Source organism: Echeneis naucrates, chromosome 12 (assembly GCF_900963305.1).
Source record: "Echeneis naucrates chromosome 12, fEcheNa1.1, whole genome shotgun sequence".
NCBI lineage: Eukaryota > Metazoa > Chordata > Actinopteri > Carangiformes > Echeneidae > Echeneis > Echeneis naucrates.
This window is the reverse complement of record NC_042522.1, coordinates 4,330,004-4,354,724: the sequence shown is the minus strand read 5'-3', so window position 1 is coordinate 4,354,724 and position 24,721 is coordinate 4,330,004. Positions and strand designations below refer to the sequence as shown.

Sequence of the window (24,721 nt, the reverse complement as noted above, 5' to 3'; positions counted from 1 at the left end):
GGAAAGAATCCCTATCTTTGTTCTGCTTTGAGGTTGATGAACTGAGGAGGAAAATTATGTGATGCATAAATACAAAAAATAAAAAAAAAATTACTTGGAAAGGTAACTTTCTGTCATTTTGTGATTTCTCAATAACAGAATATAAACATGCACTTTCTCAGGTAGGTAAGTTAAGTCTTTTAAACAGCATGATGAAATGCACTGGACGCTGACCTGGCCTGAATTTGTATTAAACCTATGTAAAAAGATAGAGCGTGGGGCACACCAGAAAGATTTGTAGTCCAATCAGTGAGATCAGTGAGGTCGCCAGTAATCTGATCAGTAAATCCTTGCATACAGCCATCCAAGCTTTAGATTCAGATTAGGCTACCTTGACCCAGCTCCATTACAGTACTTGCTGAGGTCAATTTGTCAAATGACTCCTGTGTTCTATGAGAGGTTTCATGAGGCCAAATTTATGACATGTGAGATGATGCAGATAAGATGAATACTGAAACATGTTCAAGAGCTTGTCCAGTAGACTTTTCTGAACTTGTTGCAAAGCTTTACTTGCTGCCCTACCGTCGAATTCTAGCTCCTTCATGGAGTTTGTGCTAATAAATATCTTTGCTCAAAGTTATCCATAAAATCAGGTCCTGTAAACTAGGCCAGACTGTCTAAAACAGGCCAGGACACAGGTGTGTATGTGGCTAAAAGAAGTAATAACAGAAAGAGTGAAGCAAGTGTCTGCTGTGTATGTGCATGATTGCCGTCCATTAAGTTCTAAGTTAAACAGTGACACCCACTGGTATTTAAGGATCATTGCTGGACGAAAAGCTTTTTTAAGATAAATATCTCTCATTTGCAAATGATAATCTAATCAAAAGGTTTAAATATTACATATCTAATAGTGATTAGGATTTTTGGTCTTGTTGACATTTAACTTGACTGGGTAAATAAATTCTTTTTCTATTATTATTGAACCAGAAAATAAGAGATATTAAACTGATAATATTATGCTTAGCTGATACTTGCTGTTTCACTCACCTTCATGCTACAGGCCAACTCCATCAGTTTCTTTGCATTTTCCTCAGAGCGGTACCTCTTTGGAACTGGGACACGAAAGAATTTGAGTGCACCCTCGAAGTCTGCTTGGATCAGATCGTCTTTTGATGTCTGAGGAGAAAATAACTCATCGATAAATCAGGTACACATTTATCTGAGACACAGCAGCCTGTTGGTTGGACATTAGTTTCCTTTTATCTAATTGGACAAACGGGATTATCAGTGATTACTATTCTTATTGGTATTATTAAGATTTAGGATAAAACTACTATCATAAATCTTCGAGGTCTAGAAGATATCGCATAAATCACATAAATTGCTATGAAAACATTCTTAGTCATCTTCAGTGAAAACATTTGCCCTCATTAAATAATGGTGACACTGTACATGTATCTACATCTGCTGTCATGCAAGTAACATGTAAAATACTTCCAAGGGTTGACTATCTGCTGGCACGTGCTTTTCCTCAGAGTTTGGTTGTTGGGTTAGGCATGTGCTCATGTGTTGGTGGCATTCATTTTTGTCTGGATGAGCTCACCTTCAGAAGTGCCAAGGCTACATTGAAGATCACACTGATGCCCTAAGAATAAAGAAAAAGTTTTACATTCAGGATGTATCAAAGAATTGAACTGAAACTGAACTGGTTTAACTTCAAGATGGAATCCATCCACAATAAATTTTGCAAGTAAGTCCCTGCACTTTAATGGCTTCAATGTGAATTGGAGCCATTAAAGTGGTATTGTAACTGTGTAATTGTCTATTATTACCGACCTCACACAGTAGCAGGTCAATGATGTGGAAGACCATGTAAAGAGGGAACTTTGCTGTGAAGAGGGTGAGGAACCACTGAGAGGCATACATATGAGCCTCCAGGCCCACATTCAGGAAATGGTTGTAAAGATCTGGTATACATTCCTGTTAAATAAAGAAAGAAATACAATGACAAAAAAAGAAGAGAAGAAAACAAAAAAGCACGAGGACGAAAATAAGAGGGAATTATATGGAGAGAAACAAAATGGAGAGAGGTAAATTAATAGGAAAAATTAAAAGGGAAAAACAACACATATAACACAGAAACAAAAGCTTTTGAGGTAAGGGGACAAGGAGAGAGGCATATCAGATGTATGAATACAACACAAACATACCTGCATGAGTCTCTCAAGTTGGAAGAACTTGCAATGCAGATCTTCAAAGTTCTGCTTGAAAAGGTCCCTGAGCCCATAATCAAACATGATCTTGACCAGCACACTGAAAGCTTGCTCTTCTGGCATCTGAAGGAGAAGATTGAGTAAATTAGTCGTTAAGCACTGATTTCATATACATTACAAGTTGTGGAATCAAATATTTTCACAAAAATGATTTAAGATACAACTAGTTCAACTGAACTTCACACACAATAAAGTCATTCAAAAGGGTTTTAGAGCATGCACAGAAGAGAAGGGAACTAGCCTTACTCTTCATGGTTTTCTGTATAAATAAATAAACTGAACTAAGAGTTAAATTATTACTTGAGTTTTCTCTGTACATCTTATGAGCTCCATCAGCTTTTACCGGATGCGAACATAATTTATCCACAAGGTGGCAGTGTTGACATATCCCTGTGCTGCAGGTGTGCTTCATAACAAACCACTGGAGGGTAGGAGATGTATATGAAGAAATTCTACATTTACACACTTAAAATGTCAATGCCATAAATGTACAAGCCTTGCATCTAAAACCTCTCTGCAGTAAGCACCATAGCAAGTCTTCATACAGGAACATACAGGAAAATCTCAGAGACATTCAAAATAAGCTAGGCATATTTCCCACCATTGCAGAATGTCAAATAGACACAGATGCCAAATGAAAACAAAACACCTCCTCCCTGCTCTAGAAATTGTTTGAAAAGCTTACATTTCCTGAGCCATGCTGATATGTAACTCACGTGCAGCAGCAGCACAGCTGCCAAAAAGGACTGTCCCTGGCAGTAGCCAATCTCTTCATCATAAACAGAGTAAGCCTGAAGAAGAAGGCAAGGACAAACAGACAAGTTAGTGAAAAAGTTTGATTTGAATATGAAATGATGATAAAATAATGAAGAGGTCCAAAGAAAAAATGTAATTAGGGTGTTGCAGATCAAGATGACTGAAGATACTGTAAACAGTATTTATACTATCAACAGTTAAAAGTACAATATGAAAAGAGACAAAAAAATGCAAACCCTCAAAAAGCTAAAAGATTGGTAAAATACTGAACTCATACTTGACAAACAGTAAGGAAGATGTGTGTATGCTCCAAGCGCCACGACAGGCAGAACATACCAACATATCAGGCACACCATCTTTGTATAAACATTTATTTTTTGAAGCGGGAGAAGACTTGTTTGGCTGGAAAAGCACTTTTGATTATGGTATTCAAGCTGTTGACGGACCTTTCTAGTAATATAATAGTGAAGTCCTTTTTAAAAATCAAAGTTCACATCTTCTAATACAAAACTTTATTAAAAATGAGCCCAATTATCAGTACGAGAATAACAGTAACACAAGACATACATAATACAAGTGGAGTAAGGAATGTAAAAAGAAAACATGACCTTGAGTGGAAACTGAGCACATAGGAAAAGAAGAGAACAAAGTGGGAGAAAATAAAGAGTGGAAACAGATCTTGGTGTAAAATGAAAATCAAGTAAATCTGAGTCAGGAGGAGAATTTGGAGGGCTATAGTGGCCTACTGAGCTACAAACACAAATAATGAGTAGAAGTCAAACAGACAAAGTGTGGATCAATCCACACAGAGGCAAGGGAGGGCCCATTGAATTATTGAAACACACCTGAGGAGGTGCTTGTCTGAGAAGAGATGGATGCCCTCACCTGAGTTATACATAATGAATGAAAGGAAAATGGAAAAAAACTGCTGTTTACACAACCAGGCTAATCATATGGGATTATAGGAGAAGCACAGGAGAAAATGTGTGCATGTCACCGCTGTACATGAACGTGTTCATTTTCATGACAAAGAGAGCAAATGTGATCATGACCATGATTGATAAGTATTTCTTTCAGGGTTGCATATATAGTATGTGTGTGCGCTGATGTGGGAGAGGAAGCTATGCAAAAGGAATGATTACGGTAGACTCTAGCGCGAGTGTGTGTATTTGTTCGATTAGAAACTTATTTTCTTTTCTAGATAGTCATGAACTCACTGAACCACCAAGAGACAGAGTAGCTGTTGAGTTAATTAATGAAAAAATCATTTTAGTCTTTCTGACTTTCATTGCTGCTTTACAAACTTTATTTTCAGAACTAATATAAAAACCAATCATTTACATGGTAATTACACTGCATTATAGAGAAACGTGACTCATTTTCACATGTGAATTGCAATTATTTCGACCTAATTTGAGAAATAAACATAGGTCTCACATGCATTTGTAGGATGGCTTATTCTAAACTGCAGCATCATCCTGGATAATCATGTGATTATAAGAAGATGTCAGGGCTACACTGTCCATAATTAATCCTGCCCACCTTGCAGATCTTGTAGAGGGAGTCTTGTCCATCTCCTCCTGTGTCTTTGAAGTAGTCATGAGCTGGGAATGTCCTGTTGATATCTCGGGTGATGGCGCTGTCCTGAGGGGACTCCTAATAGTGACACAAAAAGAGGGGAAAAAGGTTAAGGCGACATGTGAAAAATTATGTCGATGTGACACAGACAGGGAGATTCAGTCAGCTAGGGATCCATCAGCCTGCTTCTAGGAAAGAAAAATTCCTTAGCGATCCTGCAGTGGCCCCATAGACTGCTGAGATTTACGGAGCAATGTGGGATGAATAGTTGGTGGCACATAGTGTTCTTTTCCCTAGCACAGACTGTACGCCACTCTCTTTTGGTCTGTCATTTAATCGATTACAGAACATCAAATGTAACTCTTGTGCTGTCACAGCTTAATAATATAACAGAAAAAAACTATAATGCAACTATAATTCCGAATTAAAGGAATGATAATAGTAAAGGAAAACTAATCAAACTGATTATGCAAAGGGCATAGAAGCATTAATATTATGTATCATCTGATTCAATATAAAATTGTTCTGGATGGCAAAGTATTTTGCTATTAGCAGTAGTGGCACTTAAAAGCTATACAATTTACGTGTGACATCAAATTTATGAAGTTATCGTAAAGTGATATCAACAAGGAAGTCATATTAACACAGGGTGCTTAACACTAAAATGTCCCCCATTAAATTACCTTGGTCTTAAGACATTTCACTTAAAATTGTACCCTGACCACTAATTTGGATTCACCCACTTAGGACAAGGAATGTGTGTACAAAATCTTCAGTCAATCAATTAAAAAAAAAAAAAAAAAAAAAAGATCTTACAAGATAGGTCAGATTTAAAGTATAATGGTAATTGTGCAGCAGCAATTCCAAGTGCATAGACACAGGCACAAGCAACTTAGGAGCAACTTAGTTCTCTGGGATATCCCTCCACTACAATGACATAGTAGCAAGCACAGAACTGTGTCTGTACACACACAGACACACATGAGCAGACAGGCAGATCAGTAAATACTGTAAATACTAACTAGCCTTGCCTTTCAAAGATTAATCGCACGTCATTTCATTATTGATGATCAGTGTATTTCGAACAAGCAGCCTCTAAATAAGTAATGTTACTCTAAGACACCACAGTCATTATATGGCAAATAAAATACAGATTTAAAGATATCATCTTGCACACTTACTAAGCGCTTGATTAAGAACACCAAATGCAATTGTCCAATAAGCCAATCATGTGGCAGCAGAAAAATGTAACTGAGTTTGGTGTGGGGGAGAAAAAAAAAAAAAAAAAAAAACATGAGCGTGCTTTGTTGAAGAGAGAGAGAGATCAGAGGAGAAAGGCCAGACTGGTTGGAGCTGACAGAAAGGCCACAGTCACTCAGATGAACATTCTTTACAACTGTGGTATGCAGAAAAGTATATCAGAATAAACAACGCATAGAATGAATGAGCTACAGGAGCAGAGGGAACCATGTCAGCTTCCACTCCTTTTGGAAGAGAACTGAAAAGCAGTGCAATGGTGTGGGGAATGTTTTCCACCAATCAGCCACGAAACACCTTTGAGATTGGAGTTTCTCAGCATTAATCTGACTCATCCTCACAAATTTTGAGATGGCAGATGAGAATGCCACATTCATGTTTCCAACATATTGTAGAATGCATGAAATGGGGCCTCAGTTAACTTGCTTGCCAAAGTCCATCGTGCCAAGTTGGTAGCCTTGTGCTGGTAGTCTGCCCCCACATTGTCAGGGAATAATGAGACAGGAGCAATGTGACGGTTGCTAACTAGTCAGTAGTATGTCGTAGTAATGCCTATCCAAAATCATTTTAAATTACAAAATGAATGTGATACTTCTCAACAAACAACAGGAAGTCAGAAATTACTCCTAGAGTTTTTCCAGCACCTTCTTTAATAGATAGGGAGGGATGAAGCTCCAACAAATACAACCCTGCAACCGCACATTGAAGTTGGTGAGTCTCTCATATCTACCTCGCTACCTAGTAGGCATATAAAATTAATATAAATTATTATTATTATTATAAATTATTGGTCTCTGCTGGACATTAAGCCCTTCCCCCTTCTTTTCCCAAGGTTTCTGCTCCAGCTTCCACAGAGGAAGAGAGCGAAACAAAAATACTGCAAGTTTGAGAAGAAATGCAGGAAGAAAGGAATACTAAAACAAAGCATACTAATGGGGATCAGAGACCAACAACAGTGGTCTTTTTTTAAGTCCATTCCACAACTTCCACCACACCCAGTAAGTCATAGTTACTGCATGTCTGTGAGTGTGTGTGTGTTAAAACAGCCAACATGACGAGATGCTTCAGGAAGTTTGAGAAATGTTGATTGTTGGAGCGATGCTGGTCAGAGTAGGGCCCGTTCCCAGTCCTTCAAAAGGTTGGCCTTTAATATAATGCACGATAATTTAATATGGCATACCGTAATTCACCATTCACTATCACATGTAACTTATTTCTCCCGGTGATCAGAAATAAGCCCGGTTTATTATAAAAGACCAAAATCTGTGCTCTTGTTTCTACAGAAAACCAAAATCAAATCCAAAATTACAGTATGCTATAATTTCCCTTTGACAACTGTTTGCCTAATTTTTCTGGAATGTATTGTCTGTTCTTGGTGGTTACAACACATTTTTCCAATAGACATAAAAGAGCTTCACCATAAAGAACATCAATAAAGTTCAACCAGATTGAACATCAGCCAGAAGGCCATTTTGACAGATACACAGAAAATGTTAATTCAGAGTAAAACCCATTGGTATTGAATCATTTTAGAATAGAGGGGTGGAGTTATTGCATTAGTGTGAAGGGCCCATTACACTGTGCTACAGTCTCTCAGTGAATGATAAGGATCCATGTTTATACAAGTACCACTTAGCCATATTTATCTTAAGTGCTGAGAGCATGCACAAAGACTTTTGACATAATGGCCAATTAGCTTCCTCTATGTCTGTCTGTCTGTTCAGTTAAAGAGATGTTTGGAATGAGGGTAGCGTGAGTGGGTAGAGAAAACAAAGCCAGTATCTCATCATAGTGGGCGGAAGTGTGAGAATTAAAGTGATAAAGGTAAAAAGACAAAAAGAGAGAAGCGTGTGTAAGGACAAAAGTGATTACAGAAGATCAGTGTCACTCTCATGTGTACATAGCAAGTAATGAGTGAGAGCCAGCAGGGAATTAGCCTAGCATAGCATGAAGTCTCGAAAAAATGACAAATTGCAGCTTTAAAGCTGCTGCTGTTTACAAAGATTCGCAACAAGTGCTGATTAGAGAGCTGTTGCTGATGCAAAATGTCTAATAATGCTGTAATTGTTAACTGTGTGACTTCAAGCAAGACACGAGGACTTCGAGGAGGCCAGAGCACAACACAGGGGAAGCATCCAATTAAAACAGCACATTATTGAAAAGAAATTGTCTCTACAACTCTGTGCTATTACACAAACTTATTTAATGACCCAGTGTGAAATGATATGCTTTTAATTAAAAGTTAAAAACTGCAGTAAAACTGTCCATAATGCCAAAAAGTATGATGCTGTATAGAAAATACATTTCATTGCGGAATGACGAATTGACTTAAACAGCAAGAAGGTTCCAACAGACTCAACCTCTTTCAAAATTTCACTTTGTTCTCATTAAAATCAATAGGAAAATAACACGTCAGGTACAGATGAGACATCTTCACAAGTGCCACTCTGTTTCTGTTCGTGTCTAGACAAATGCTATTAATATTGTAAAACTGTCAGCTGCCCATAAGAAGTAACTGCCAGAGTAATACTGTGGGAGAATCAAAGGGCGCTTATGAACTTAAGGGAAGTCAAGAAGCAGAACGTTTTCTTCTAACAGACTAACAATAAAAACACTTAAAAACACTTGTTTGCCAAAAATGGCAGAAAGACTGTGTGTGTGTGTGTGTGCATATCTAAAGCTAGAAATAAAAGTACAAGAGTAGGGCTTCCGTGGGAAGACTGAGTAGCTGGCCCTCCATTGTTTTTGTGCCTGATTTTCTCTGACTCAACACAATAGCTGACATGTCACTCTGTTATTCTTTCTCTGCTCCTAAAGGACCCTACTGAGATGCCAAGAGAACACAGGGCTTGATTTCTCCCATTCCCAGATAACTAGAAATACTGATGTTACACTTTTATTATTCCCACAGTGAAGTGACTCAACTTTAATTCTCCATAAATAATTTAAGGAGCTCTGATTGATACCTTCATCAAAAATACAGAATTGGACAGGTGAAATTTTAAATCCTTTTTTCATTTAGGCAAATACTCTGCAATTGACCAATGCTCAAATTGTCATAGTGCTTTTTCCTCACCTCAGTGTCATCCATCATTAAATCTTAATCGGCTGTCTCCTGCCCTACTTTCTGCACCATTTGTGCACTGGTGTACTGTTTCAGCATGAGGAGAGTACGTATAATATGAATCGGATCAGAACAAATATGACATACAAGAGAAGAAGAGTCACGAATCAAAATGACACCAAATACAAATACTACTTACAGTGCCAAAACTGCAATTGCCTGCAATGTCTTATGGTATTATTTTCCAATTGAGTCCAGTAACATTTCCCACTGCAGTTTTGCCAGCATGCATATTCAGAAGATTGACTGCTTGCACAAATACGATGCTGCTTTATTACAGCTCATTTCCAGCATTTTAACACAGCAACAATTTATTTTTATCTGCAAGGATCAACATGAAGCATGTACAAATTGGCGAATCAAGGAAAATTCTGTGTGAATGTGTTTCGGAATGTTGGGAAAAAAAGCTATTACTTTTCTTATCAACTGCCCTACTTGATCTTTGGCTAGCATCTTTCCAACTACAATAAGTACAACTGTGCTAAAAGGTCTACTTCTTAGTAGTCACAAATAACAGTGTGTTAATGTCCTTTACACACACACACACACACACACACACACACACACACACACACACACACACACACACACACACACACACACTCACTCACTCACTCACTCACTCACTCACTCACTCACTCACTCACTGAACGGCCCTGCCCTAACTGTAATTAGTACAAGGAGATTTGAATACATTGAGATAAAATTACATTTATTTGCTCAGTACAGATACACGACATGTACATCTTATAGGTTTGTTACCTACAAAGCATCATCTAAAAATGTTATTGGTCACAGAGACTCATTTTCAGTGAAAGTGAAACATCTTGGACCATTTACAATATCTCAACATTCTCAATCTATAAAGCAACCATCTTTCAAAAACAGTATTACAAATTCAAAACCTTTGATGTACGATGTACCTGACATGGCAATGGCTTAATTTTCTCGATGAGAAACTTACAAAGGCCCCATTGTTAACTCAGTGGGGGCAAAAGTGAATGCAGAATCATAATTCCTGGACAGTTTCCAGACCAAGGTTTTGTTCCAGTGGTCAGTCTCATCTTAATGTGGTAATTATTTGTTATTCACAAAAGCACAGCGGTCCAGAGTTGACCAGTTTAGGGCTTGGTGTGGTCTATTCTCAGCCTTACAAAATCAAACAGAGATTAAAAGACAGATAAGAAAATACCACTGCGTGGGAATGTGTGTATGTGTGTTAAGTGCACTATTAGTTAGGATGAATGCAATCTTTGCAGAGATGGTGTAAAACACTTGTTGCTCATTACAAAACCTTTTTTTCCCTCAACTTAAGAGAACAATATGTTCATGATTAAAAAAAAAATTTAATAAGGCTTCAATAGGATTTATCAGCCTTATGTGTTTTGTATATGGAAAAAATTATAACTAAATAATATTCCAGATACATTTTATATACTTCTGTTTAGTCTATACATGATGTGACTAGTTCTGTTTGTTCCCAAGACAAAGACTCCTGGAAAGTCCAGGTCCAGAAAGTGGCAATAACTGTGAACTATTTTGTACAAGATGGCAGAAGAAGAGCAAGATGAAAAAGCAGTCATCATCTTCAAATGTTTCTGAATAAATTTTAAAGGGATTTAAATGGCCTCATTACATTAATTTTTTTATCCTTTATTTCAAAATATCAATGTAAATATTTGTTCCTGCTTGCTGTGCTTGGACTTATTCATTAATGAACAACAATATTCCTCTGTCACAGGAAAAAGTTCCATTTAACCTGCAACGGGAGTGTGCACATACAACCTCTTCCTCCTCTTTATCCTACCCAACATGGCTCTGTACCTCGAGACATCCACTAACCAGAACGCCGTTCCCCTGAGAACATTGGAACCAATTATTTTCCCACACAAAAAAAGAATGTGTGTGTGTGTGTGTGTGTGAGAATTTTAATGTGATCAAGTTTTGACATATCTTTGAACTAAATCTCACAAATTTATGAGAAATTGTACCATTAACTGCTGTAGGAAATGGAAAAGTCTTTTTAGTGGATAACAAGGATTCAGAAGTTGAGGTTTAACCTGAATTGAAAACCTTAGTAGACACACCTGAATCAAAACTGCCCAAGCAAATTGAAATGCATCTTAATCAAGACACAACTTCAATCATTTCAACTGGTAAGCATGCTGCGAAATGTACTTACTGTCCAACATTTATCACTTCACAAGAAACAAGTAATTTTAAAAAAATAAATTTGTATAATAGACATTCAATATGCCACTTCTGTACACACTATTTCTAAACAAGTGAAGGTACAAATAGGAAAGATTACATGGTTCGACAACGATTCACAGACGACAGTGAAAACATTTACAGAGAGCATGTGAATCTATTTACCACCAGAGCAAATCATACTCATACACCCACAAATTACGGTATACTTGAGGGAGCTGAGGTACAGCTAATAAAGCAATGGAAAGACATAACTTTGTTAGCAACCCTTGCAAGAACACCTTCAACAGTCCAATTCAGCCAGTGGTCACATCCTCACACACTTGCACACACTCATAGACATCTGTTCGCACATGAACAATATCTGCAAAAAAAGACTTAACAGTTTTGAGTCATGTCTTTGCTCCTGGTTATTATCAGTTTTACAGAAGAGAGGAGCAATAATTACAAACAAACCTTTGAAGGACAGCTGAATTAACAGTCTGATTTTAAATAACTTTACACAGCAACTGTGGTTCAGTTGATTCTGTAGTACATGTGAAATGAAGTGGCACAGTCTGGCTAACAATATTTTAATCTCTGCACTTGCCAGTGTGTGCCATTCTCTCTAAAAACAGCTGCATGTTGATAAATTGAGCCCTCTCTAGCTGTTAGAGGAAAATACCTCCAACAGTTCATTTCATTTGTATATCAAGGCAAATACGATATACTGTATCACCACATACTGAGAAACAGTCATATTCATGCACACAAGGCATCACTGAGCCAACACAGTGCAGTGGACCCACACAAACCTCGTATAAAATCCACTCTCAAAATATATATTAAATATCTGAAAAAACCAACAACAACAACAAAAAAAACATATCATAATCCAAGAATATGTTGAACTTTCTTTGGTAGATTAGATAGAGTGTATAAAGCTACAATATCTGCATCTAAAGAAACTGTGATAGGAGTTTCCATGATTCAAAATACAATAATTTTTTCACGTTTAAGTTTATGACACAGTATGTACACTTGGATTCATTTCATCTTATTATTTGTCTTGATTATTTTGTGTTACACATTAATGTAGCGTGTAAGTGATCACAAAAATACAAAGGGAACAAGATGATGGAAGCAGACACATAGACACACATGCAACTGCAGTGGATTCTGGGGGTTTCAGTCCCTCTTCATTGTGCCTCACAGCAGTTAACCTGCTGTTGAAAGGGCTATTTGTCTGATCTGTGTGATGGCCTGTGTATACATGCACTTGTTCAGGAATGCAGGTAGTATAATGAAGTAACAACATATTATACACCTAGTTCTGGTAATTATTTGCAATAATATGTTAATGTGATATTTTCACAAATTACAGCCTCTGATTAGATTATTCATGTCAGCCACACCTCCAGCCTTTTTTACCTTCAGGCAAAGCATTTTAAATAATTAAAATTGGCCTAATAATGTCCCGAAAATCAGGGAACAATTATTGTAGAAATATATAATTTCCTTGCCTGGCTTTACCTTGCACAATTATGAAATATAAATTTTGTCACATAATCCAAATAACAGAGGTGCAATGTAACTGACAAAGTCAAAAAAGAAAAAAAATGACTTCAAAAGAAATTAACTGAAAACACCGATATTTTTTTTTGTTTAACAGTCGTACACCAAAGCTGGGTGCCATCTGATCAAATATATGTGAACCTACATCTTTACTTTTTAAGACGTAATGTTTTAGACATCAATAAAGAATTAAATATTAATGCTCCATGACCACGTCACAATGGAGAAAACCATAATCAGTTTAATCAATGTAAACAAACAGCAAATGGCACAACTAATCTCGTTTCTTTTCATTTCGGCTTATTAATAATGAGGGGTTAAGACACATGCTACATAAACCACAACGCATATGGTTAAACAGCTTGCCACTGGCAGTTCATCTTAGCACTGTATCACGATAGCACAGTAGTCGACTGTTCCATTTGCATTTTCCTATTTTTTTTTTTTTTTGCATCCCAACACATACTGTGCTAATAATATAGCAACACACCAAGGTCACACCGCTTCATATATTCCATATACAGTTCTTCAGAATATTTTTTTCTGTTATGGCAAAAATAAGTTAAGAAAGAAAAATAATAACTTTCACCACACCTTTTTCTCCACCTTTCCAACTCCCCTTATCAACAACCCAGGTCTGCACTCAGCGTACTCGGGTTCTTTGACCATTTTAAAAAGCTGTGGACTATTTGGGTCTTTCCATCCTTCAGTCTTTGCCAGCTGTGGCGTATTCAGAGAGGACAACTGTGTAACCTCCAAACGCGACAGAAACAGCAGTGGCAGATCGACTCCTCCTTCCATCACTTTACAGCACTTTTCGGCTTAGCAGAGGAGACATATTACAGCAATCACATCAGGCATCTTTTAAAAAGTTCAAATGCCAATTTAGCACTAAGGTTTCCTTTGTGTGCGCACTACACATGGCATGTTGTGCCAATGCTTATTTCTCCATGGCCATATCCATACCCCGGCCCTACACAACCCTTTTCAACAGAGCCAACGAAAGCCTTTTTGGTGTTCCTAACCCCAAAGCCACTGCCACTGCGCTGTAAACAGAAAGAGCAGAGGCGTTTCAGGCCCTTCCTGAAAGCAGAGTTGGAAAGGCTATAGATGAGACAGTTACAGAAGCTATTGCTGATGGCCAGCCATGTGGTAAGGAATGAGGCTGCAGGGTGGTGGTAGATCCCTCCACTCTCCAACAGAAAGTAAAGAATGTAGGGCAACCAGAGGATATAAAACACACTGGTAATGCGGAACAGTACCATAGCGTATCGTTTGTCTGGGTATGTTGATGTAGGCTGCTGATACTGTGGTTGCTGATGTTTCTGTGGCTGAGACATATGAGGCAGCTGCCTCTGTTCTGATCCACTGTTGTCCTTGACTACAGACCCCACTGCCAGTCCAGGGCCCTGTAGTTGTTGGGGTCGGTAACGAGCGTGGCGCTCACTGATCTCCCTGGTGTGCTGTCTGCAGATCTTGAAGATATTGGCGTAGGTAAAGCAGACAGTTAGAGCAGCTGGGGCGTAAAGCAGTGCAACAATAAAGGTTGTGAACACCGGACTAGTCCTCCATTGAACTGCGCACCACTCTACCACATCACCATGGTAACCAGGTTTCCCCCACCCGAGAAAAGATGGGAGAAACACCAGAGCAGAGTACAACCATATTAGAATGATGCAGCAGCGCACTCGACAAGGCGTTACCAGAGACGCATAGGTCAGAGGTCGTGTGATGGCAATGTAGCGGTCTACACTTACACATGCTAGTGATGCCATTGAAACGGATTTTAAAACAGACACCATGTACCCAAACACCTGGCAGGTGAGTTTGGGGTCAAGGCCCTGCAGGTGATGAAGAAGGGACAGGGAGGGGAAGAGGCAGCTGACCCCCACCAGCAGATCAGCATATGCCATTGTTTGAATGAAAGCACTGGTGGTGTGCTGGCTGAGCAAAGGGGCACAGTGAAAGACAAAAATCACAACTAGGTTACCAAAAATAATGAGAACAGTGAGGAGCAGTATAATCGAGACTTCAAGGAGGCAGGTGTTGAAAATTTGGGAATAGCCTATCTCAAGCAGGCAGAAGGGAGCTGATAAGTTTGATTGGTCAGCAGAGCTCCGGTTCAATAGGTCCAGGGAGGAATTCATCATCCTGGGCAGGAATACCTGTGTGAGGGGCTCTTCAAGGGTATGATGAAGCCTAAAACCCACAATTCTGTCAGGTAACTGACGGCTTCTTAAAGTAGCTGTGTAGTTTCAGTCCAAATGAAAAGCTTTCCACTGTGGTTTTATGATGAAACTGCTGCCATCTGCCATCTCAAATGCAGCAGGGATGTAAAGCACAGAGAAAGGTGAGGAAGCTCCCTCGTCGTGTCCTCAGAGCGAGCAGCTGTCGTTTTAAGCAAAGATATACAACAACCAGGCAAAACGACCACAAAAAGGAATTTGTTTGTTTCGTGTCCTTGTTTTTTTCTAATGAAGCCAACTTCCAAGCTGAAGGCACAAAAGTGAAAAAATAGAAAGAAAATCGACTTTGTTCAAACGAATTCCCGTCCAATCTATGGTTGAATCTATGGTCAGCTCCCTATAAAGTTAGAGATGTCTTCAACATCTGCTGCAGCTGCAGAGAGTCCAGACTGAAGCTGCCTTTTATCTGTCTATAGTCCACAGTCACAAACACATCCAGTGAAAAGACATAATTGTGTAATGCGATGCGCACTTATATTGAGGGGAAAGAGACATCAAGCATGACTCTTTTCCTGATTCTGTTCTGCAGGTCCACCTCAGTCGTGTGTCTTCTTCCTGATTCTTCTTTCCTGCTGCCCCTTTACCCTCTCTTCACCACTCTTCCATGTCCGCTTGCTCAGTTTCTGTCTGGTCCTTTGCAGTAAAGTCACAGCAGGCTGTTGTGAAACGATGAAGGCAGTGCGCAGGGTGACTGATGTTTGAAAGATGTGCACACGTGAAAAGACACCTTAGCTGTTATTTCTGTCCAGAAGAAATGCAACTATGTCTGGAGTGGAAATGAGGTAGACAGGCATACCGATGCTGGGAGAACCCCCGTGTTCATCTATCCTCCTTTACTGTCTCTCTCCCTTTCTTGCTCCCTCTGCCTCTCTCTCTACAGAAACAGTGCCACTGAGGCCCCTCCCCTTCCCTGTGGCTCCCACCAATGACCAACTGCAAGGGCATGAAGCTACCACCTTCCCACATGCTCTCACTCCTCCCTGTTCTTTTTTTTTTTTTTTTTCCCCCCTTTTTAATAATTATCTCAAGATTCAAAAAACACAGTTTCACACTGGTAAAATTAGCACCATTCAGTGTTGACTTGGGCCTATAAAATATACAACTGCTTTTGATTGTTCTCTACAACAAGAGTTTTTGAATTGTATGAATCTAGATGCAAAGTTATGGCATTTGTTGGTAGTGAAACAATACATGAAGTTATACAGGAAGTATACCTATTAATAATCTGATTGTATAACAAGGACACGCAGAACAGGACAGTGGGTCCCACTAAAGTTTGTTGAGTCCTGACATGCTGAAAGTACTTTAAATACAGTATGTGCTTTAGGCTGGACAAAGTTTTCATCACCTTTTTTTATGTTCACATTTAATATAGTTTAATTATAGTGACAGAATTCGGCTTAACTGTGACATCATTGCGTCCATTAAAGAAATAAGATAAATTATTTTTTGAGACAATCAAGAGAATAATTTCCTAGCTGACTGCATTATTACTGTATGGAATTTTTTCTAATCTTGTACACTGACTAAAACTTGATGTTTAAAGTTTAGCATGTATAAAGTTTATCTGTAGTCTACTAATAAAGAGCTGCAACATAAAAGCTGATGACTAGAGCATCATGTGGAAATGTCATGACCAAAATTCGTGTAACTAAAGCAGGAAAGTTATGACCATTTACACATGTATGAGTGTTTGTGTCTGTATACATACATATAGATATATATATATATATCTATATGTATATATATATATATACACACACATACACACACACACACACACACACACACACACACACACACACAGTATAGACACACAAAATTATGGCTGAAGTTAACAAAATGTTCTTTTGCAATTGTCCAATCCGTAAGCACAGTCCATAGAAAGATAAAACATTTTCAGATTATATTTATACTTGTATTGCAGAATGCTTGCACTTGAGCTGAAACTTTGTGTACATGTCCTTCTGGCTATTTGGTCTGAGAGCTCTCAACAGATATGCACCTGCTCTTGATTTTGCATGCATCAGCAGATGCAGCACCTCCACTTTCCACGAGAGTTGCTTTGATACACTCAGCTATAGCCAGGTAGGCCTGACCTCAACAGACATTTTTAATCTCCCTCCTAGCAATGTCAACATCTTTTTATTGCAAGGTGGTAAAGGTCTTGTTAGGACTCAGTTGAACAGCGATTTCTTTATATTAAATTAGCCATTGCTGTTCTCTGAACAGCCTAGTGAATATGTGCTAGAATAATTACATATTATTATTTTTAGATGATATGATGTGATGATTAGATTTAGTTACTCAGAATCCTGTTCTAAAATTAGAAACTTCAGTGGGTCGTAATCACCATCAGATTTAGTGCTGCATGGTCTAAATTCTCATCTGCAGAGTTTGTCTCGTGTAGGGCAATTTGGTGTAGCGTGATGAAGACCGAAACATATCCACAGAGCCACATATACGCACACACCTTTCCGCAATCCAGACACACTCCCATGCTTTCACGCACCTCCTCTACCCACCACACGAGGAGCTAAAAATAGATGACAGAACGATGAAAAGGGTTGGAAGAAAAGGAGGAATGGGAGAACGGGATGAGGAAGGAGTCAAAGAAAACACAGAATTCATTGCAGGCAAGGAGAGGAAGAGGTAGAGGAGAGCACACAAGATAGCGAGAACAAAACAGCAAAAAGAGAGCTGTGAAAACGAGGTAGCAGGAAGAGCATGATGTACTGTCATCTGGTTACCATGCTGAGCAGAACACAGTCCTGTTAGCTGTCTGACTCATGCTTCCTCACAGGCTGGCAAACTCTACAGGACAAGCCTCCTATAAGTGACACACCTGGCAATAGCGACACAATGGCCCAATTTTATTATTTTATTAACATTACTGTAATTATTTTTATTGGGATATGTGATGAACTGCTGTGATTATTCTGTGGTATATCAGCAGATGTTTTAAGTAGGAACCATGTTTTGGTTCCGCGAAATAGAACAAAAATATTAAAATAACTTGTCATCTGATGCCCTATTTTGTTTACTTATGAGATTACTGTCCTGAATTTCAAAGAACTGAACAGTAACATTTATGTCTGTAATGTTTATCTTTGTATAATGAGACTGGAGGCAGCAGGTGGTGACACTTGTTATGTAGTCACAGACAGATACAGGGGGAAAAGAAACAAAATTCCCTGAAAAATGAAACAACAAAAAAATTCATAAATCTAAAATCCTTTGATCTGACTGTCTGAACCTTCTGGCATCCATTGTGTATTTTTTGATACGGGAAACTGGCTTCAAAGCTGGATAAAGCATATCTCAAAGTATTTTCAATTCTGGCAAGCAGAAGTCTGAGCAGCAATGCACACATAAACCTATGGGACAGAGAGACAGTCAGGCATACCGTCATACTAAAGAGGAAAGAAGCAGGTATACTGGGCTGCTAAATCAGCAGGAGGGGAGAGAGAAAAGGGCCTGCAGTGAGTGTGACAAAAACACAAATGAACAGGCAGACAGAGAGGGACAAGACAATACACAAGCTGACAGGAGCAACAAGCAGGTTTAGGCAGAAGTCAGAGAGTGTCCCAGTCAGCCATATACAAGTACAAATGAATATAAGGACAGACAGGCAGACAGGTCATTATGTGGGTCAGACAGAGACAGGCAGGCAGACAGGTACTTATGACTGCTTGTTTTTGCTCTCCCCAAGAGGCTGGCACAGCAGGTCTGAGGACCAGGCCTGCTTTTGTCTGTTCATTTTGTCTATGTAGGCTCATGCATCCACACCTCCAGATATTTCTAACATTCTGTCCTTCCATGTAGGTAAATGGAGGTTGAGACATCTGTTAATAGAGAGTAAACCAATACCCCATGTTCAAAAACATAAATCAACTACATCTAAGAAAATCATCCTCTGGCTTAATCACCTCTTCTTGAGACATTTTTACTTTCATGCAGCTCAACATATCAAACCTAAAAATAGTAATAGTTTGTCATTTATTGTCAATTCTGTACATGAGAGAACAATGTTATGTTCATGTTACTTCAAAGAGACACAAATGTGTCCCCTCTGTGCATGTTCACATATCTTAATACAATAGTTCCCATCCACAACATAGCGTCGCAAAATAAAAGGGCAAGCGCACAACTTGAAAAATGTATTTTTGAGCCATAAGGCAGTGTACTTCTACTGCCCACTAGAACGCAACACTGAAGAGAAGCATAATTAAGTTACCTGTGTGCAAGACAGTCAGACAATCATCACCCAACTGGCTACTTCATCTGCTTGTGCAATGCCCCCATTACATCTGGAACTAACTAATGGGATAAAAATAATTAGCTATTTGGAACTCTCAAGCTCTGTGTGTGTGTGTATATCTGCATATGTATATTTTTACATATGTCATTTATACAGGATGTCAGTCTTTGAAGGTTGAATAACACCGAACTAGTTGATTATGAATGAGATTGTGCCAATAAATATGTCCCGATTGTTGCGCTGCAATATGGTTCAAATGTTAAGAGTGCAACAGCACAACAGCACAAAAGTATCAGCTGCCAATATGTCATGCTGCCTTTCGTAACATTCTCCTGATTAAAATCAGCTGGCCCTGGACCAGAGAGCAGCCAGAGACAATTACAGGGAATATAGCTTATAGTGATCATGATTACAACAATCAGCAGCTGATATGGATCAAAACACTTGGAACAGAATCCTTCCTAGACAAACACTGTTCAAGGGGTCCATTTTAGGTGTTTTCAAGCATGACAAAATATGGGGAAAAATATATGTTATAGTATGTTGTAGCCCGATACTACACGCTGTCATATACTTTTATTTAACTCATTTGTTTTTGGACTGGCACAGTGCGTAGCATCGAGTAACAATCATCTTTGCCTCCTGTCCAAACATAAGCTGATTGTGTCCGTGAGCCCTGAGTGAATACACTTTCTTTATGCACTTAGGCTCCATGTGACAGCTCCAGTTCCAACCCACTATAATTTATGGAGCCAAATGTGAGCCATGGCTAATGAATTTATTGGCTACTTGGGGAGTGTTAATTACTCAGTATTTGAAGTTAGACTGGTACTTCCCATTCTTGGCAACAGGGACCCTGATAAAAAGGGGTACAATGGGGCTCCTTGGGGAAGGCAGTGGTTAAATATCTAAGGCCTACAGCCCTGTTTCCAATTCAACCAATGCCCTGCTTTCAGATATGGACATACACCAAGTTCAGCCTGGGTCAGTTCACAAAGAGGGCAGCGGCTGGAACACAATGTGCATACATTGCTATATTGCACAAAGAGAGAGACACAGACAGGGCTAAATACATGAACACAAAATGAATTACGCTCTTGTATGCAAGTATGGTATGGACACATTTTTTAAACAGGAGCAGAAAAGAGAAAATTAAATTTTAATTTAATTAGTATCAATCACAATTGAGACATGAATGTGAATGGAAATTGTTTCCCAATTAAGACTATGCAGAGCACTTTCATACAATTCATCTCAGTATTCTTTAAACATTTTGGTTCTACATACCAAGCCTTTGGTTTATAATTAAGAACTAGACCTTAAAAAAATAATCATACCTTAACCTATGCATACTTACATCAAATAAAAACTGAATTGTGTTCTTCACACTTTCTCTGTGCACTTGCTGGCTGATGGTTAGTGTTAGTGTTGTTCTGATCCATTGTTATTGTTTTGTGAATGGAAGTTGATATTCTACTCATACCACTCTGATAAACAGAAGAAATATCTTAGCATTTGCATTGCTTTGGTTTAACACTTCTATTTGAAGTGACCCATATTAATTTCAAGTGTCAACATCAGTTCACAGCATACAGGTAAATGGCATAGAGAATGAATAAAGAAAAAATGTGAAGTTAGAGAGAGAGGAAAAGAGCTAAGGAGAAAGCGAAGGGAGGAAAGAAAGATGACCAAGGACAGTAAAGAAAATAAGAGTGGCAAAGGACAACAGAGGGGAGGAAAGGCCAAGACCAACATCTTGTCACCACCTGGGTCCCAGCTTGCTGCCTGGGGATGTTGCCTTTACATAAGAACACTGGGCAGAATTGTAGCACAGAATAAAACTGCATGGACTAAAACACTCTCCTCAGTGCATTGGGTGGCTAAAAAGCTACAGCAGGACTAAGTCACCTAAGAGTCCTCAAAAACATGTCCATACAGAGAGACCTATGTAAGTGCATGATTCTTTTCCAACTGCAACAGCAAGTAAAAAGCTGCCTAGAACACACATACAGACATGGGTTTATCCAAAAGATGCACATCGGCTAAAGTTAACACAAGGCGAAGCAGCTATGACAAAGTTACTGTTTGCTATATGGAAATCTTCATATTTGAGTGACGATTAAATGATCCTTTCCTGATCAGACTAACCAGGCACATTGGCCACCGTGGTTTTTTTTAAGCATTACTTGTATAACATATCATATTTTGTGACAAACAGACTAAGGTTAACATGTGTAGCCTAGAAATGCTCTGGACGACACGGTTCATCAGCCATAGTTCACTCATGTCCAACGTGACACCAAATAAACCTGCAATTCAGACTGACTATCAACTCAACTGAAATAAGTACATTTTTGTCCAGGTTCAGACTAAAGCTACAAAACTGAATTTTAATGCAAATCTAGATCATATTTTCTGAAACGTTTGACTGTTACAACTAAAAACAATACTAACAACAGTGTTAAATGTGATACCGTGTTTTTCCTTCAATGAAATTGGCATATTGGCAATTAAAATAAATCTAGTGGTTTAAATGAGCAAGTCATAAAACTTGACAGAACAATAAAACATTACACTTCTCTTTTTGAAGAGTGTGCATGAGCCTTTCACTTGCAAATTGGCTTATAATAGGAATACATGAGCTACAGGGCTCTCTGTGACACCAGTTGCCATCACAAGGTTGGAGCACATGAGAGGGAAAGTTATGAAACAGTTACCCCTGAGGTGTACTTCCAAAGAAGTAAAACCTAACCAAACCTGTTGGCAAGGCCGTTAACAGGGAAACATCACATGAACACTGGCTAGCAGAAACGAAAAACAAAGAATAAATTACAGCATTTGTAATTTAATGTGTATCAGTTGCACTGATCAAAATTTTAAGCAAGTGTAAAAACAGGAAGGATAACCTTTTGCAGATAACAAACAAAAACAAAGAAACAGGACCATCTCCGCAATGGCTTCAGCTTGGAAAAAGATTTGGAAATCAGTGGCAGTGATGGCTGTGTATATTCTCAATCATCCAGGTCATAGTCATATTCGGCCAACAATTGAATCAAGTGCAACTGGACTTAGGACTTAGGTTTCTTAAAACATTGAGAACCTAAGTCCAGTTGCGCTCGATTTAATTGTTGGCCGGATGCAGCAGCAGTGATGTGTCCTAAAATTATGAGGGCCTAAATCATCCTATTGGAGGTCTGCCTTTCCAATCACCAAGCGATCAACATTAGGGCATCATGGGGATTTGCAGATAATCTTAAAAAAAAAAAAAGACTGTAGTTCTGTGTGGTCTTACCTTTGTTATAAGAGTGCGGTACTCTTCTACCTGGTGGTCATTGTTATGGCAGCCTGCCAGGAGCTGCCACACCTCCCCACGAAGAGCCTCAGGAATCCCAGCCCGCACCAAAGCTGGCAGCTGCTTCGGACGTACTGATAAGTTCATATGCCTGGGGGGAGAAAAGGAGAGGGTAGGAGAACACTCCTATATATCGCTTTCATTGCATGCAATTATAGAGCTGTGTACACCTAAATACTATAAAAGCCCAAAACAAAGTATTTTCCCTGGCCCTAGGGTATACTTAAAAAGACTTATTATCGGCTTTATAAAAAGAAAATTATATAATGACAATCCAAAGAAGTTGTATCACCTAATACCAAAAATGTAATGATTTACATTAGGGATCTCCGATATTTCCGATTTCCAGTATCAACCGATACTGATATATGCATCTGTTTTTTCCCCCAAACTATTTTTAGGTCACATCACCTATCTCCTGTCGTGGAATTAACACATTAACTACTTTTCTTGCGATGCCCTACTAGAGGCATTCCTCTAGTAGGGCATCGCATTCCTCTTCAATTGTCTGTACAAAATAAGAACACTACTTCAACTTAGGTGAGCAAGCTTGTTAGCAAGCTTGTTAGCAAGCTTGTTGGCAAGCTTGTTAGCCACGACTAGCCACACAGTGTTGTTGTTATTTTGCCTCCAGGTGCGGTTTGATGAGGTCATCAATCGCGTGCCAGTAAATGTCTCAGGATCCCACAAGCAATTCAGGCGTATTTGGCGAAACCCAGGCATTGCGTTATCGGGTTTTCATTATTGGAGGAAAAACCAATCACGATTCTCACCGATATTACATAATTATGTAAATATTGGGCCGATATTATCGGACAGCTGTAATTTACATACATAGTCTTTAAAAAAAAAAAAAGCCATGCTCCCAGAAGGGATACAACCAATGAAGGGCACTGAAGGTCACTGTCTTACACTATAAAATATTTTTTTATATTGTAAAATACAAGATAGTTAATATAGCCATGTAGCTCCTTTTCTCCCTTTACCCCAACATTAGTCGTGCCTAATTTTAATCCTACTTTATTTTAACAGGATAGAGAAACAATGGAACATGCAAGTCAATAGCACAGCACAGCACAAAATTCCAGTAACAATACATAAAAAACTATGTAAATTCCTTCCCCACATATAGAACACTACTTCAACTTAGGTGAGCAAGCTTGTTAGCAAACCTGTGAGCCACGACTAGCCACACAGTGTTGTTGCTCCTTTCCTCCCTATATATATATATATATATATATATATATATATCAATTTTTAAAATCATCCCTCATACAGTGCTATAAACTGTACATAGTACTAAATAAACTCCTGCCAGGCCTCTAGTTAGAGAAAAGGACAGAAATAGAGATACAGAGAAATGGAGAATGTAAAGTGAAAGCAGAATTTAATCTACCACCTACCGCCTGACTGTCACCCAGAAAACAGAAAACCCCCAAATCCTTGATTATTCTCTCACTTTTTCCTCCTTTCTTAATTCATCCTTCTCTATTTTGAGTTTGGTTTGTTTATTTGTTCCGGTCGTCAGGTTATGCAATATGTGACATTTTCCACAGAGACGAAGAGGGGAAACAAAAGTATATTGTGTATGTGTGTGTGCATCCATGTGTGAGTACATGTGACGTAAGTAATGCCAGACCTGATCCTTAGGGGCATAAGATTGTAAAGGGCTTTCTGTGATTTGCCTCTTTGTGCTTCCTGAGTGCTACATCCCACAATTCCACAACACATGCTCTCATTATGACAAGCTAGTCTTATGATTCCTTTCATTATTTTCTTTATTTATCTGACAGGTGAAAAAAAAAATCCTCAAAAACAAATTAAAGGACATTACAAAAACCAAAATCTGGTCAGTGATGAAGAAAATAAAAAAAAAACATACATAAGGGAAAACATTTTTGCTGATCTCCTAAGAAACACACATGAGAACAGAGAAAGGCATGTTGTGCAGTGTCTCTGTGTGTGGGGGGCTTAACTTCCAGCTAATTAAAGTCCAAGCATTTTCTATTCAGTTCATCACAAGCTTTTCATTAAAAACAAATGCAGTAATGGGAGAGGGAAGCCATCTTAATAAGCTGCTTATCAAGAACTACTGCCTGCTGCTCTTTCTTTCACAGTGCACAGCACATG

The 24,721-nt window shown here is 38.7% G+C and overlaps 2 protein-coding genes across 5 annotated transcripts in view; both read right to left on the bottom strand.

Moving 5' to 3' along the window:
• Positions 1–24,721, bottom strand: part of rabgap1 (RAB GTPase activating protein 1) — a 59,046-nt gene that overhangs the window by 13,728 nt on the left and 20,597 nt on the right. For all 3 annotated transcript variants that reach the window (XM_029516629.1, XM_029516631.1, XM_029516630.1), the window contains 7 exons: positions 22,532–22,682; positions 4,551–4,664; positions 2,969–3,043; positions 2,190–2,315; positions 1,816–1,959; positions 1,583–1,624; positions 1,027–1,155 (listed from right to left, as the gene is read on the bottom strand). In XM_029516629.1, coding sequence (XP_029372489.1) covers positions 1,027–1,155; positions 1,583–1,624; positions 1,816–1,959; positions 2,190–2,315; positions 2,969–3,043; positions 4,551–4,664; positions 22,532–22,682 — 781 coding nt within the window. The remainder of the gene's footprint in view (positions 1–1,026; positions 1,156–1,582; positions 1,625–1,815; positions 1,960–2,189; positions 2,316–2,968; positions 3,044–4,550; positions 4,665–22,531; positions 22,683–24,721) is intronic.
• On the bottom strand, positions 13,133–15,829 carry LOC115052487 (probable G-protein coupled receptor 21). 2 transcript variants are annotated; one of them, XM_029516633.1, is made up of 2 exons: positions 14,127–15,829; positions 13,133–14,033 (listed from the first exon to the last, which is right to left on the bottom strand). In XM_029516633.1, the coding sequence occupies exons 1-2, from the start codon at positions 14,880–14,882 to the stop codon at positions 13,647–13,649; spliced, it is 1,143 nt and encodes a 380-aa protein (XP_029372493.1). In that variant the 5' UTR covers positions 14,883–15,829; the 3' UTR covers positions 13,133–13,646. The 2 variants fall into 2 exon arrangements, with proteins under 2 accessions (XP_029372493.1, XP_029372492.1); XM_029516632.1 differs by having other exon boundaries at positions 13,133–15,829.

Bases quoted from the DNA above. Each gene is read 5' to 3' on its own strand.
- LOC115052487 (XM_029516632.1), bottom strand. From the start codon at position 14,882: ATGATGAATTCCTCCCTGGACCTATTGAACCGGAGCTCTGCTGACCAA.